The 16,718-nt window shown below is 39.0% G+C and overlaps 1 protein-coding gene across 12 annotated transcripts in view; it reads left to right on the top strand.

The window, feature by feature from the left end:
- ITSN1 (intersectin 1) overlaps positions 1 to 16,718 on the top strand; it is a 221,636-nt gene that overhangs the window by 68,564 nt on the left and 136,354 nt on the right. For all 12 annotated transcript variants that reach the window (XM_045501474.1, XM_045501472.1, XM_045501473.1 and 9 more), the window contains exons 2-5: positions 127 to 186; positions 2,605 to 2,697; positions 3,684 to 3,747; positions 15,050 to 15,210. In XM_045501474.1, coding sequence (XP_045357430.1) covers positions 159 to 186; positions 2,605 to 2,697; positions 3,684 to 3,747; positions 15,050 to 15,210 — 346 coding nt within the window. In that variant the 5' untranslated portion in view covers positions 127 to 158. The remainder of the gene's footprint in view (positions 1 to 126; positions 187 to 2,604; positions 2,698 to 3,683; positions 3,748 to 15,049; positions 15,211 to 16,718) is intronic.

The raw sequence follows: 16,718 nt of genomic DNA, 5'->3' as shown, positions 1-16,718 counted from the left end.
AACTTTCATTTTCATATGGAACAGCACTAGTATCAGTTTCTGATCATTAAAGACTGCATGTCAGTGTGTTTATAAGTGTATAGAAATGAAGTTTTCATAAACTTAAATGTTGCATTTCAATTACAGGCGTCAATTAGCAAGGTAAAAGTAACAGAACCATGGCTCAGTTTCCAACACCTTTTGGAGGTAAGTTCTCCGAGATTTTCCTTTTTTAATGTATTCCAGATTTTATATATATATATATAAATATACATTTATATATATATATATTTTATATATAAATAAGTATATATTTATTATATATATTTTATATATAATAAATATATATTTATTATATATATAACTTATTATATATATTTATTATATATTATATATATTTTTGTATATGTGTATGTATATAATATATACATATATTAAATATATATATATTTATTTTACTTTTGAGAGAGAGAGCACAAGTCGGGGAGAGGGGCAGAGGAGGGAGAGAGAGAGAATCTTAAGCAGGCTCCACATTCATTCAGCATGGAGCCCAACATGGGGCTCGATCTCACAACTCTGAGATCATGACCCGAGCGGAAATCAAGAGTTGGATGCTCAACTGACTGAAGCACCCAGGCGCCCCAAGACCATATTTTTAATGTTGTTTCATCTGGATTCTTTGGAAGCAACTCTCAGGCTTCATACCATTTCATTCACAAATATTTTAGTGTTTCTAAAAGATAAGAACACTCTTAAAGACATAACTACAACACCATTATCACACCTATAAAATTCACAGTAATTCCTTTGTATCTTCAACTATCAAGTCAGTGTTAAAATTTTCCTGATGGTCTTCAGACCCTTTTTTGCTCTGGTTTGTCGGTTCAAATAAGGATGCAGCCACTGATCTCAGTTCACGTGTCTCCTAAGCCTCCTCACTCTTTTCTCTTTGCATTGTACTTGTTGAGGTGACGGGGTCATTTATTCTGTACTTTTCCTAAAGCCTGGATTTGCAGCAGGACAATTTTTGTTTGTTTTACTTTATCTGCTTGAAACATATCAGCGTGCATAAAAAATTTTGTTTCAGGTAATTTTTCCTAATACTATGATTAAAGTGTTAAATATTGGCTTTATTTACTGGCCAAATTTTATTTACTTATTTATTTTTAAAGAGAGGGTGCCATTTTAATGGCTGACTCTTGGCAGCTGTCTAATCCAGTCATCATAAAGAGAGTATAGCACAAATCACCACCTCTCTGATCACATCTGTAAAAGTCCCTATGATATTCTAGATTATGCAAACTTTTCAAAACCATTAGCATTATTGTTTCAATTTTGTCCCTCTTCCTCATTACTGAGCAGGTTTGTGTTTTGTGTTTTTTCTTTCTTTTTTTTTTCTTTTTTTTTTTTTAGAGCGCGAAAGAGAGGTAGAGAGAATCTTAAGCAGGCTCCGAGCTCAGCACAGAGCCTGATGCAGGGCTCAGTCTCATGAACCCCGAGATCATGACCTGAGCTGAAATCAAGAGTTGGATGCTTAACCAACTAGGCCACTCAGGCACCCCAACTTTTCCTTTTGTTTCTAATTCCACGGATGAATTTCAAGAGGGCAGTAGAAGTTGTAGGATTAGAAGGCCTCTGAGTGAAGGGATCATATCTGTTTCAGTTACTGCGGTGTCTATGATGTCTGACACTGGGCCCTGCACATAGGAGGCAGTCAGTAAATATGTTTCCCACGGCTGAATGAATCCCACCCTTCCTGTCACTGTCCCACCAGACCCCGTAGAGAGGAGAGGTGCAATGTTCAGACATTTTGCATTTGTGCTAGCCACATTCACATTTTATTGCCTGTTCCCAGCTTTTTGGAAAGTATCTGAACTTTGGAAGGTCTTCAGTCTATAGATAATCTGAAATTATTTTGAACACATTGAGGAGACCTAGGACTAAAAGTGAGGAAGATCTCAGAAGTGACAGAAGTGAGGGGGCATGTGGTCAGTCTTAGAGCTGAAACTGAAGGGGAACCAAAGCCCAGTCTCTTTGGTTTGCAATTTTTTTTTTTTTCAGGATACCCGTTTTTAAACACATCTTTGTTGAGGTATAACTTGTATACCATAAAATTCACCGATTTTAACTGTACAATTCAGTGACTTTTAGTAAATTTGCAGAGTTGTATGTCATCAGTACAATCCAGTATTTCAATATTTTTGTCACTCCAGAAAGATTTTCATGGAATCACATGGGATATGAAATGTGAAGCTCTGGTTCTTTCATAACGTTCACGTGTGGCATTTGAATCACCTGAGAATGTAGTTTTCACTTGGTTCATTGCTTGAGTTTATATAAATAAATGATTATTAACTTATGTCTTTAAATAGTCCTACTAACTATAAGATTATAGGGCAAGTTTTTTAAAAAAGAATTTGTGCTGGTATCTTTCTTATTTTGGCCTGTTTTACTCTTAATTTTCTAACTTTATATGCGTAACACCCAAGGACAAACAGATACTAATCGATCAAATAATTGATAACATAGTGACAGAATCTGAAAGTACTAGGGAAATAGTGTGTGTGGGCACTTTGTTATTCTTTTCTCATTGAATAATTTCTTTGTCTTTGCTTTGGGTTCTAGGCAGCCTGGATATCTGGGCCATAACTGTAGAGGAAAGAGCAAAGCACGATCAACAGTTTCATAGTTTAAAGCCAATATCCGGATTTATTACTGGTAAGTGGAAACAGCATTTTTACATTTTTACTTATTAGCAGTGCATATACCTGTGGAAAATCTATTATGCGAAGCTGAGGTGGGCACATATGGCCAGGGGGACATTTGCCTTAGCCTTGAGCCTGTATTTTTTCAGTTGCATTTCCTATAATGCATTCAAGCCTCTTTGCATTCCTTAATGGATGTCAAGCCACTTGTTTTGGGCATATCGCTGATGGGAATTGGTGAGAATCAATGTACCACATTCTTTAAGTAATAAAGCAATGGGCTGTGGTCCTTAAATTAAAATGCTTGTCTAATTTTGATCTTGAACTGGTTTGGGAAATGTAAATAAATGAACAGATTCTGAATATTAAAAAAAAAAAAAAAGCCAACGACAGAATTCTCTCATTGCGGTATCCTTAAAGTTCTTTTTGTACCTTGCCTTATCTATTATTTTTAGGTTACTCTTTAGGAGTTAGCTTTAGAAAAAAAAATGGGATCTAGACTTCCTGGGGAGTTGTTTTTATGTGTGTGTATATCACCATTATCTTTAAATTATTAATTGTTAATCACTGATGTGAATCTTGTAATCATTGTTACTTTTTCTCCATAAATGTATCAGATGTACTGACAGTTTGAAGTACAGATATTAGGAATGGCAGAGAACCTAAAAAGTAGAAGTGTGGGGTCATCAGTTTCTTGAGGATTCCTAAATAGATGTGCTTTGTCATATGTCCTATGCTTTGTCATAGCTGTTCCCGTCTTACTAAATAGCAGATTAATTAGAGTGGACAATCTACCCCTGCTAACGTGTTAAGTTCTAAGTTCTAAAGTCAGTGCTGATGGGTTCATTTTACTGCTGCTTATAGGCTTTGGCTTTTATCCTATATTTAATTCAGTATTTGCAGAATTGCCAGCCTCTTTCTCATTTTTGCAATTTTGCTCTAAGAAGATACCGGTCAGCTGTTGTTTGTTTCCTGAAACTGTTTTCATTTAATTTACAGGTGATCAAGCTAGAAACTTTTTTTTTCAATCTGGGTTACCTCAGCCTGTTTTAGCACAGATATGGTAAGTTGGAACTTAACATAAGCAAAAGGTAAAATAAAATATTCCAGTAATAGGATTTCTTAAGATACAGAAGGTGAACATAAATCTCTGGTCTGAAATACTCTACTCCTTCTTAACCAGAGAATACTTCTGAAAAGTAGCTTTCTAAGGTGGGACTTTAAAAGAAAAAGTGGTGACATTTGCAAGATAACACTGTCAAAAAGTTGAATTCCCAGTGGAGACATCGACACTTGGGTATTTTCTCATTAATTTGTTTTAGCCTTATTTACATCACCCATGCTCATCTGAAAGTCCTGCATTTCTTGCTTTATAATGTAATGGTTCTGTATCTTTCATTGACTAAAAGGTAAGGAAAATATTTGAGGGTTAGTAGTGAAACCACCAGAGGAATAGTGAAATAACTAGTATTTATTACAGTGTTGTACAAGGTGAATGCTTAGTAAATATTGTTGAAGTCCTGGATTAACTATCACAAATAAGCATTCATTCTTTTGAACCCATAGGAAAGAAAGGGCCAGTTAAAAAAAAGTGGGAAATATAATTGTGGATTTTAAGTTTACGACTTTGGTCATGTCACGCTGAGTTCTGTTGCCAAGAGGTCACATTTTCCCACACAGTGTGGCTCATGCAGTTAATACTTCATTTCCAGGGCTTATTAGTGTTGGGGAGTCAGCTTGCTGTGCAGTAGAAAGAGCACGGGATTTGTAATCACACTCCTGAGTTTGAATCCCAGCTGTACGGTGTTCTATCCTTATGATTCAGAGCATGTATTTATCCTCTCTGATCTGTTTTCTCATCTAGAAAAAGGGAAGATACATTTTCCTTAAAGGGTTGTTGAGAACATTAGCAGAGAAACCGTGTATAAAGGACTTAGCATAGGACCTGGTGTGTAATAGGCCCTCAAAACAAAACCCAAAAAGGTACCTGCTGTCATTGTCAGGGATTGGGTATTCCATAGAACTAAATTGTCCAGCTAATTACTTGTCCCCTTAAATGATCAGCCTTTCTTATAATATGGAAGTTAATAAAGATTGACTTAGTTCCTTGTTGCCTTCAAGCAGAGTCTACAGAATGCAGGCAGTTTAATTAAAGTATCATCAGTATGAAAATCACTTACTCTGTTCAGAATAGCAAAACTCTCATGGGAAATCTACACACACATATACATACATATATACGCATATATACATACATACATACATATACACACACACACATTTGTATATGGCTATATTTGAATTGAAACTAAATGATACCAGATTCCTGTGCTTTTTTTGGTGTCTGCTTTCTTTTCTCTTTCCTGGTTGTCAGCATATCGGCTGCCAGACTGTCTCTTCCAATTGGTGAGCCTCTTCCTATGATGCCCTTCTAGCTCTTCTGATCTACTTTGAGTTGGGAAAATCAGATAACCAAGGTTTTTGGAATTACTTTTAAAATGAAGTAAAAGGTTTGCAAGGGGTGGGAGAGTGGTGGGGAGAGCAAGAACTTATGCTTATGTGAGCACAGGGGCACTGCCCTGGCAGTTGAGTGCCCGAGTTTAAATTCAAGAGACATGTGACATCTGTGTTAACTGTAAGAAGCTTTCATTTGCTTTGTGTTCTGGTAGATGATTGTATTTCACATCGTCAGTCAAGATGACTCACTAGAACCTTCCTTTCCCAGATATAGCTTCCTCCATTGAATTCTGCTTTTGTGCTATATTCCCAATTTATGAACATTCATTCAAGAAGCAGGGTTTTTGTTTGTTTGTTTGTTTTGTTTTTAAGTTTATTTATTTCTTTGGAGAGAGAGAGAGAGAGAGAGAGAGAGCACAAGCAGGGGAGGGGCAGAGAGAAGGAGAGACAGAATCCCAAGCAGGCTCCATGCCATCAATGCAGAGCCCAGTGTGGGGCTTGAACCCACAAACTGTGAGATCATGGCCTGTGCTGAGATCAAGAGTCAAATGCTTAACCGACTGCGCCCCAAGAAGCAGTTTTACGGTGCGTTATGCTGCAAGAAAATGACACCTTACATTTATCAACAGTGGAAAATATTTATTGAATGCCTACTATGGGTCAGTGACTATTATAGGTGCTTGGGGTACATCAGTGAACAGAATAGACAAAATCCATGCTTCCATAGAAATTGCAGTCTGGTGGAAGGATATATAGTTAATAGCAGTATAAAAATTGCCATGTAGAAATGAGTATAATGGGGCAAAATAAAGTATTATCTAGTAAATTTCATTTTTTTGTGCAATTATGTTAGTGTCAGCTTTCCAAACTGTTTTTAGCTAAGCATATTAAAGTCATTTTTCCAACTTACTATTTTTATGGTGCAAATTTGTATTAACAACAAAAGTGATGAATTGGCAGCCTTGGCTTGAGTCAAAACTGTTCTTTGTTTTTAATTTTTTCTGACATTTCATTAAATAAATTTGTGATGGCATGTTTTCCTTTTATCAAGAATTGTTATTAGGGGGTGAGGGAAGCATGCCTCTAAGTAAGTATCCTTTCCCCAAAGAAATGTCTTTGAGTAATCATAAATTTCATGAACCACAGCTGTCCTGCTAAGATGACAGAATAGCATAGTGCGAAGTAGGAGTAAGATCTTTCAGCCCTACCACTGACACTTATTTGATGACCCTGAGCAATACTTGACCTCTTCAGAGTATGTATGTATGTATGTATGTATGTATTTATTTTTAAAGTTTATTTATTCTGAGAGAGAGAGAGAGAGTTGAGAGAGGGGCAGAGAGAGAGAATCCCAAGCAGGCCCCGCACTGTCAGCAAGGTGCCCGATGTGAGGCTTGAGCTCACGCCGTGAGATCATGACCTGAGCCAAAGTCAGACACTTAACTACCTGAGACACCCAGGTGCCCCCAGAGTTAGGTTTTTAAATGTATAAGCAATAACAGTTGATCTAATGAAATAGTTTTCACTTTCCATCTGTCATGCTCTTCTTGTGCTCTCTTGTGGGTTTTGTGGTGGGGTGCCGGGGAAGGTCCGTGCCCCTTTTGGTGGAAAGAGGAGTAGGTTTGAGTCTGAAGGTTTGAGCAGTCCCTTTGTCAGTCATGGGGGGGAAGAAGAAAATTTTGGATTGAGAGTTTGGAATTATAATAGTAGCTATCTCTCTGGGACTTGCTTTCTTTGCTGTGGACTTCAGTTCGAATACATGAATGATGTGGATTGCTGGGGAATATGTGTTATAAACCTGTATAGGTTTTGTTTCAGGTAGAAACTATATTCCAGTTAACTAGTTTGTGAACTTTTAAAACTGTAACCTACTGATCCTTTGGGGCAACTTAACCTATCCGGCCCAATCTCCAATTAACCATACAGGGAAACCCGAATTCTCAGAGGATAGAGTCAAGCTAGTGTGTGTAGTGCCAAAGATGAGACAGCTTCCTAGAAATTGTCTTACTAATAAGGAGCTGGAAGGGATCTGGCAAATATCCTGTATCCTTTTGGCAACTCCAGATGTTTATAGTTTCAACCTTGGCCTCGTGTAGAGAGGGAGGAGAAGAAAGCAGAGGGGAATGGACAGGAGCCTGGATGGTCCAAGAAATCAAAAGAGTTTGAATGAAGAAGGGTTTGACATCAGAAGCAGTAGAGGCCACAGAAATGGGGATTAGAGGCTCCTAAGGAGAGAAATGAGGGGCAGGAAGGCCCACCGGGAAGCGGGCCCAGAGAGAGAAGGCAGGAACCTGGGACCTAAAGGCAAATGTTAGAACGGCTTGGTGATCTATCTCTGCAGCGAGGGGCTTGGGGGCAGGGCCAACAGTTGTATAACATGCAGTGTCTTAGGATGCTTCTGTGCCTCTGTCAGAAGGGCCTTCCGGCCCCCAGAAAGATCAGTTTGCCAAACTTGTTTACCAAAAACTGAAAAAGTCATCCTGAATTCCCATTCCCTCCCCTGCATCCCTTCTCTCTCCATCCTCCGTTCATGGCACTGAGCGTCTGTCCAGCTCCTGGGAGCCCTACGTGATTCCTCTCTTTTCCTCGCCCTACACATTCCGTCCATCGGCACAGCCTTTTGGCTCCATTTACAGACCTTATCCCCAATCTGGCCATTTCTTTCCGTTGCCATTGCTGTTGTCCTAATTTGTCTTCTCACTTGGGCTCACTGGTCAGCATTTTGACTTAGAGTCTCTTTCAAACTTGCCCCTTTAGATTTCATTCTTCATTCAGTGCCCACACTATCTCTGTGAAAAGTAAATCTATTTTAAATTCCTCATTGAGAAGAAAATCTAAAGTCCTATCAAGGCTCCTATCAAGATGCTTTTTTCATCTTCTTTAATTTTCCACCTCTCTCTTCCTCAATTTTTGTATTCCAGTTTCACTGACCTTTCTGTTTAAACGGGCCAGGCTTCTTCTTGACTTCTGGGTCATTGCACTTGATATATCCTCTTCCCGTAATATAGTTCCTCCGGATCCTTACATAGCGAGCTGGCTGATTACCCTTCAGGTTTCAGTTCATATGTCACCTCATCTGAAGTAGTTCCCTCTGCCCACCTGTTCCTACCCACCATCTTCTCCCTCCCACTACCTTGTTTTAATTTTTTAACAGCAGTTACCGTCATGGGGTATCATTTGATTAGTTCTCTTGTTTAGTGTCTGCTTGCACTAAAATATTAGCCCTGTGAGGGCAGGAACCTTCTCTGTCTCTTTCACAATTGTAACACCAATTCCTAGAAAGGGCCTGGACCTTACTAGGTACCTCTCTTCAAAAATTATTTGTTGGATGAATAAAAAAAAAAAAAAACGAATGAATGAATCGATGAATCAATGAATGAATGAGTAGGCTGAATTGATCTACACTGTGAGAGAGGAGCATTCTGTGAGAAGCCTTCATGAGTGCAGTGGGTCCCCAAAGGGCCACAGGCTTTCACCTCCATGCAGTGAATGAGGTGAGCGAGGAGAGGTGGTCTTATCCTTTAATCCTAGAATACAAAGAAAGTACTTTCACAACTGCCACACTCATGTCCACTACAAACACAGTCCTTGGAATCCAGGAGTGAGTGCTTCATGGTCCCTGCTGTTTAGACCCTGAGTACTACGTTACTCCTCCTATGTGGGTATGTGACTTATTTAAAATACTCTTGGGTTTATCTGTTTTTGTTCTTATTCAGTTTATGGATCTCCTTTCTTTGTGGACTTCAATTTTATTTCTGAGTATGTAACACATGAACAAGGTTCTGAAAGCCAAAACCATACAGAAAAGTGAACCCAGAGACTTGTTATTCCCTGTGCTATTCCTTCATCCCTGGGCTCACCTGTTTTGTTAGTTTCTTATCATCCTTCCTTTATTTATTTCTGTGGGGAAAAAAGCAGGTTTATAATATATCTATATTTAGTGTGCATATCTATATTTAAATTATGTTCTCTTCCTTCTTACTTTCAGGATTACCACCTGTAAATGTTCTTTTGTTCTTTGCTTTTCTCACTTAACAACACATCCTGGAAATCACTCACATCATTCCATAGATCTCTCTCTCTCTCTCTCTCTCTCTCTCTGTCTCTCCCCCTGTCTCTCTCTCTCTCTCTCTCTTTCTCTACAGTTACATAGTACTCCTTCTAGAAGATATACTGTAATATATTCAACCAGTCTCCTGTGTGTGTGCATTTCAGTTATTTCCAATAATGTAGCAATGATGAATGAGCTGAAGCATGTATATTTTTATATTGCTGGAGGTGTGTATCTTCAGGGTCAAATCCTAGGTGTGGGTTTGCTGGGTCAAAGAGTAAACGCATAGGTAATTCTGGAGATGTTGCCAGATTTCCCTTCATTTGGACTTTTAACACTTTTTCTCACCAGCTTGTTACACATGCTTTCATGTAGCTTTCCCTGAAGATTTCAGCAGACCTGTGGTCCTCTCTCATCTCAACCTCGCTTGTTGCTATGTATGGGTTTTAGTATCAGGCTAAACATTGTATTTTAAGATCACTTTGTTGTTGTTTTTTAAAAAAAAATTTTTTTAACATTTATTCATGAGACAGAGCGTGAGTGGGGGAGGGGCAGAGAGAAAGGGAGACAGAATCCAAAGCAGGCTTCAGGCTCTGAGCTGTCAGCATAGAGTCCAACGCGGGGCTCAAACTCATGAACCGCAAGATCGTGACCTGAGCTGAAGTCGGATGCTTAAGCGACTGAGCCACCCAGGTGCCCCAAGACCACTTTGTTTTTGAGTCATATACAATAATTGTTTGACTTATGCCTGTTTTTTGCTTGTGTATTTTTTCACTTTGGAAGTTTTATGAATTTAATTTTAGGATTCTTCATCTTTTGGGGGGATTATTAGAAATGACTGAACTATAAATGGAGGTGAAAGCGGATGGCTGAGCGGAAGTCCTTTTTTTTTTTTCCCCAGAGAGACCTTGAGAAATAGAATTTCAGCTCTTCTAGTGTTCCAGCTTTTTCACTGGTAGAGGGGAAGGAAGAGAGAGATGAGCTTTGTAGGAGTAACTAATGTATTTGCGTAAAGTCCTTTGGCGTTTTACTACCAGTGGGTCCCAACAGTTATGTTTTGTTAGTTGAGCAAAAAAGGTTTTAAGAAAGATGACACAAAACTCTCAAAAAGATGTAGGATTGTGGTGGGTGGCTTAAAGTCAAGCACCTGGAACTTGAAGATTACACGTCTCCCCTCCTCTCCCACTGAGGCATTTTAGTGGAAGGTTTTCAGAAACATGAAATTCTTCTAATTAAATCCTGAAAAGTTCTAGAAAGTCTCTTCTCCCTCAGCTAGTCATTATCCCACATTGGATATTTATTTCTCACTAGAAAATGTGCTTTGGGGGTGCCTGGGTGGCTTAGTCAGTTAGGCGTCTGACTTCAGGCTCAGGTCATGATCTCACGGTTCATGGCTTTAAGCCCCACATCAGGCTCTGTGCTGACAGTGCAGAGCCTGCTTTGGATCTTCTGTCCCTCCCCCCCACCCCACCCCTCCCCTGCTCGCTCTCTTTCAAAAATAAAGAAACACTGAAAAAGAAAGAAAGAAAATGTGTTTTGGGGGGCAGTGGTGTTGGGAATTGAAAGTGAGAATCCATCTGCTTGATTTTTTTTTTTTAAGTATGCATGTTGATGTTGATTGTTAGCAAGTTTTTTTTCCCCTGAAAACCATTTGCTGAGTATCTTTTTAGAAAACCTTAGCAAAAGAAGGAAAGTTCACCCTAACTTCCTGTATAAAACCTTAAAATAGTTACAAATAAAACAAACCAGAGACCAGGCTCAATTATGAATATGGATGCAAAAATCAAAACAAAATCGTAGCAAATAGAATTCCACAATGTACTAAAACCATGACTGACTTGAGTTTATGCCAACAGCGTAAGTTTGGTTCAGAATCAAGACATTTTCTCAGCATTATTATAGCAAAAGGAAGTATGATCAGATCAGCAGATGCTGAATAGGCATTTGATTAAAAAAAAAAAAAGTACACAGTTCTTATATGTAGAAAGGAAGCTCCGTTAATATGTCAGGCTACTTTCTAAAGATCACTGCCAAATATTCTTCTAAACAGTGAAGGATTGCAGCCATTTCATTGAAACCTAGAGCTTCACAGGATGCCCACACATTCAAAGATGTCTTAGAGGCAGTAAGACCAATTAAAAAAAAAGGAAGTATATAAATACTGGAAATGAAAGTTAACACTCTTTTTTGCCAGTTATATGATTATATACTTAACAAAACTAAGAGATTTCAGTGTAAAGACGTAGTGTTTATAGAAGTTTGGTAAGATAGCTGAATATAGCATACATGATTAGTAGAAGCAAAATTTTTCTCTATGCTTGAAATAAACCCCTAAATATGGAAATGGGGGAAATGTTCCATTAAAATAATGATAGAAATGATAAAACTCCTAAGAATACATTTAATAAAGTTATTATTTACAAGAAGAAAGTGATACAATCTTTTTTAAAAAAAAATTTTTTTTTTAACATTTATTTATTTTTGAGAGAGAGACAGAGTGCAAGCAAGCAGGGGAGGGGCAGAGAGAGAGGGAGACAAAATCTGAAGCGGGCTCCAGGCTCTGAGCTGTCAGCACAGAGCCTGACATGGGGCTCAAACCTGGGAGCGGTGAGATCATGACCTGAGCTGAAGTCAGACGCTTAACTGACTAATCCACCCAAGCACCCCAAGAAAGTGATATAATCTTATTAAAGGAAATATTTGTGGAGTTGAACAAACTCTAGGACATACTAGTGTCCTTGTTGGGCTAATGTCGTTACAGCTTGGTGCCCTGTAGGGTTGTTTGTAGAACAGATAAATGATCTTAAAATTCATAGGGGAAAGAAAACCAAACATCTGTGAATAGCCAAACAAAGTTTAAGAAGAGAAAAGTCTCGTCAGAACCAGACTGTACCACAGAGCCAATGTGATCAGATCACTGTTGTATTGACCCGGGAATTGTTCATAGTAGATTATCCAGAAATAGGTATCACTTCGTATGAACATTTCTTTTACAGCAAAAATGTTTTTTAGTTTCATGAGAAGAGGCTGGGTTAGTTAATAAACTTGTATCATATTAATTTCAAGCACATAACTCAGTGACTTGACATTTTATATACCTTATAAAACGATCACCATGGTAAGTATAGTCACCATCTGTCACCATACAGAGTTATTACAGTACTGTTGACTGTATTTCCTATGCTGTACTGTACATCCCCCATGACTTATTTATTTTATAGCTGGAAGTTTGTACCTCTTAATGCCCTTCACCTATTTTATCCATCCTCCCACCCAACTCCCTCCACCCCCCTGGCAACCTGTGTTCTCTGAATTTATGAGTCTGTTTCTGTTTTGTTTGTTCATTTGTTTTGTTTTTTGGATTCCACATATAAGTGAAATCGCATAGTATAAAAATGTAGGATTTCCCACGGTAAAGATATTATACACAAATGAACAGAGTAATAATAAGTTAAAAAATCAGATAAAGTGAATGTAATATGAATATGTATATGTAATATACAGCAAGCTCTTACAAATTGAGAAGAAAAACATATGTAGTCCATCAGAAAGCTTAGCAAAGGATGTGAATAACTGATTTATGTACGAACCCAGATGAGAAAGAAACATATGCAAAATGACTCTCAAGCTTACTGTCAGTGAGTGAAATTCAGACCCCACTGGTTTGCTGAAGGGGATCACTGACGACAGGAAGATCGGGGTGTGCTCCTAGCTGAGGCAGAAAGGTGGTTTCTGTAGCCCATCTCCCACTTTGTGACTTTTTCTTATTTTCTCAAAGAATAGTGTCGACTCTTACAGCTTTTAACATTTTTAGAGATTTTTAAAAAATGTTTATTTTTTTTTTTTAATTTTTTATGTTTATTTATTTTTGAGAGAGAGACAGAGCATGAATAGGGGAGGGGTCAGACAGAGAGGGAGACACAGAATCCAAAGCAGGCTCCAGGATCTGAGCTGTCAGCACAGAGCCCGACGTGGGGCTCAAACTCACGAACTATGAGATCATGACCTGAGCTGAAGTCAGATGCTTAACTGACTGAGCCACCCAGGTGCCCCAAAAATGTTTATTTATTTTTGAGAGACAGAGGGCACAATCAGGGAAGGAGCCGAGAGAGAGGGGGGAGCAGAGGATCCAAAGTGGGCTCCACACTGACAGCAGAGAATCCAATGCAGAGCTCGAAACCACGAACCCTGAGATCATGACCTGAGTCAAAGTCAGACACTTAACCTACTGAGCCACCCATGTGCCCCCAACATGTTTAGAGATTTTTCATCTTTGTTGTATGTCATGCTTTTTATTGTGTTTCATGTTTGCTTCCTTGAGTTAACTTCAGTAACATGGGATTCTTTTCTATGAAACTTAATTTTCTTTTTGAGACATTACTAGATGTGGCTCATTTAAGATCCCTAGTCATGGCATTTTAACTGGAGTCGCTGGTCTTATGTTTTGCTGTCGCCAATAAAATTTTTCTTAAGATAGGTTTTAAAAAATAAATCACCCTAACACTTTTAATATCTAGACTAAAAGAAACGAAATTTGGGTGAACATTTTTCATGCAGAAGAGGATAAATTGTGAATATGCACAGTTGTGGTTTGCATAGTTTCCGGTGGCTATAGTTTCCTTTTCTTTTGCTTACTCTTCTTTGAGAGAACATACATTAAAGCTCATTGCGCCGAAACTAGTGTGACATTGTCGACTCTACTTCATTAAAAAAAGAAAAGAAAAGAAAGCGCTGACAGCTTGGAAACTGCTTGGGATTCTCTTTCTCTCCTTCTCTCTCTGCCCCTCCCCCACTTGCGCTCGCTCTCTCTCTCTCTCTCTCTCTCTCTCTCGCTTTCAAAAATAAATACACTTAAAAAAAAGTTGAAGAGAGGTGCTCAGTTGGTTGAGCATCCGACTTCGGCTCAGGTCATGATCTCACAGCTCGTGGGTTCGAGCCCCACATCAGGCTCTGTCAGTACAGAGCCTGGATCCTGCTTCAGATTCTGTGTTTCCCTCTCTTCTGCTCCTCCCCCGCTTGCTCTCCGTGTCTCTCTCAAAAATAAATAAGCCTTAAAAAAATTAAAGAAAGAAAGAAAAAATAAAAACCTGAGTAGGAAAATGCTCGTTGCAAGTTATACTTGACCACCTGTGTCTGAGTACCATTTGTAAATAATGAATACGTTTGGGAACTCAGTTAATTTTCATAGCTTTAAAGGTATAGTAGAACTATAGTGTACCACACCATGTCATGTCCCCATGGTAGGGTTCGTCGAGGGGTTGGTGCTATCTAGTCAAGAATCTATAGAAATAAACTCTCTTTTCCTACTCTTCCACCCCAACATCTTTTTAGGGGAAACGCAGGGCTTGAATGCAGGACCTTGAGATTAAGAGTCGCATACACCAACTGAGCCAGCAAGCCCCTTCCACTAACATCTGTATTATGACATAATTCACGCAGTAAAATTCCCCCTTTTAAATGTATAATTCACTGGTTTTTAGTGTGTCCACAGAGTCGTGAACCATCGCCACTATCTGATTTTGGAACATTTTCACTACCTCAGAAAGAATCCCATTAGATATCCAAAGTGCATATCCTGGCGTTCACACTGAACATTACCTCATGTACCACATAAGTAAAGAATAACACAATAAAAACTGTTCTTACTTTGATACAAAACCTTGTCAGTATTCCCAGGTGGCTTCCTATAGCTTGGTAAACAAGTTTTGGGTTGGTTTGTTGTGCTTTGTTTTCTTCTGTTTTTTGTTCTCCCCGGGATTAAGGGAGCCGACTGTTTTGTTGTGTGGGTGGGAGTGGTGGTTATGGGAAGGTTCTTTTATGGTCAGAATCATTCCAAGCCCTTGGTGTTGGTTTGCAGGGCGCTAGCTGATATGAACAATGACGGGCGAATGGATCAAGTGGAGTTTTCCATAGCTATGAAACTTATCAAACTGAAACTGCAAGGGTACCAACTCCCTTCCACACTTCCCCCTGTCATGAAACAGCAGCCGGTCGCTATTTCTAGTGCACCAGCCTTTGGTAAGTCTGAAAAGGACTTGGTTCCTATATTTCATTGTATATTTTAAAAATAAATATTTCCCTTTTTTCCCCTTTTCAGTTTGTAGCCTTGTGAAATTCTAGGAGGCTATTCTGTCTGAAAAGTGATGGTCCTGTGCAGGCAGATGGTGCTGGAAGAGAAGAAGCATGTTCACATTCACACCCTAGGATGTGTTAAAGAACAGAAGTTCAGCTGAGTAAATTTGAAGACATAATGGGCCTTATTAAGTGGTTCATGTGTGGGGCAGCACTCATGTAGCAAGTAGAGGGGAAGGAAGGAGGGTGGGGCAAGAAAGTTGTTGGCACAAGAAAAGAAAAGATTGTATCTGGCAAGATCACTTTCCCTTGAGTAGAAGGCCAGGGGGTCTTATCAGGTCAATTATCTCATTCATCTTCCTTTGGGTGATGGACAGGGCCCATGGGACAGATGACCTCATTGATTCTGATCAGAAGATTCTGGACTGATGGGTTAAGACTACGTTTCTGGGGCAGTTTCAGTCTGCCATTAGGTTGGGTTTTAAGCCCCAGATTTGGTGACTTGGCCTAAGTGACACCATTTGGGTCTTGTGGTTTTCTTTTTAACAGATGCTAGTAATCAAAATGAAAGCAAAGCTACAGAATGTCAAGGTAAAAAGAATAAACTTGCAGTCTGCTATCGCATCTTCTGCCTTTTTATTGCTCTTCATTCTTGACCCTTCACAATGCCACATGCTTCCTGTTGGCTTTCTGTTTCCATAACATTTTGATTTTCCCCTGTGCATAAACAGCTCCCTTGGATTATGGTATCTAGCAATGTGTTTTTAAATTCATGGTATTGAGACAATTGGCCACATTTAGAACAAAATGAAGCAGGAAACAAATAAACATTATGTCAGTTAAAAACACAATTCCATAAAACGATACCGTTTAGCCATATATTTTTCTTTCTTTTTTTTTTTTTTTTTTTAAATTTTTTTTAACGTTTATTCATTTTTGAGAGACAGGGAGAGACAGAGCATGAGCAGGGGAGGGGCAGAGAGAAAGGGAGACACAGAATCTGAAGCAGCTCCAGGCTCTGAGCTGTCAGCACAGAGCCGGACGCGGGGCTCAAACCCACGAGCTGTGAGATCATGACCTGAGCCAAAGTCGGACGCTCAACCGACTGAGCCACCCAGGCGCCCCTATATATTTTTCTTAAAACCGAATCAGTAATTAGTTGACTAAGATCACCAACAGTCCTGATTTCTTCTCTGTTCTCACCTTAGACTTTAATTATTTACATTGATTTAAAGATTGCAGTAATCAGATCTAAAATCTGACTCATGAGAAAGTTCTTAGTTTAAACAAAACACAAAAATTGTGGCTAGGGTTTCCCTTTCTTCCTCCTGATATATCTGATAGCAGGCGATAGGTGAAATAGGTTTGGGAGGGAGCAATCAATAGTAAGGCAGGTTGTCTCTGATACAGTTAATGATAAGCTGAGATAAATAAATGTTGTGGCTTTGCTTAAT

Source organism: Leopardus geoffroyi, chromosome C2 (assembly GCF_018350155.1).
Source record: "Leopardus geoffroyi isolate Oge1 chromosome C2, O.geoffroyi_Oge1_pat1.0, whole genome shotgun sequence".
NCBI lineage: Eukaryota > Metazoa > Chordata > Mammalia > Carnivora > Felidae > Leopardus > Leopardus geoffroyi.
Note: the sequence above shows the minus strand (reverse complement) of the source record. Positions and strands in the feature narration are given on the sequence as shown.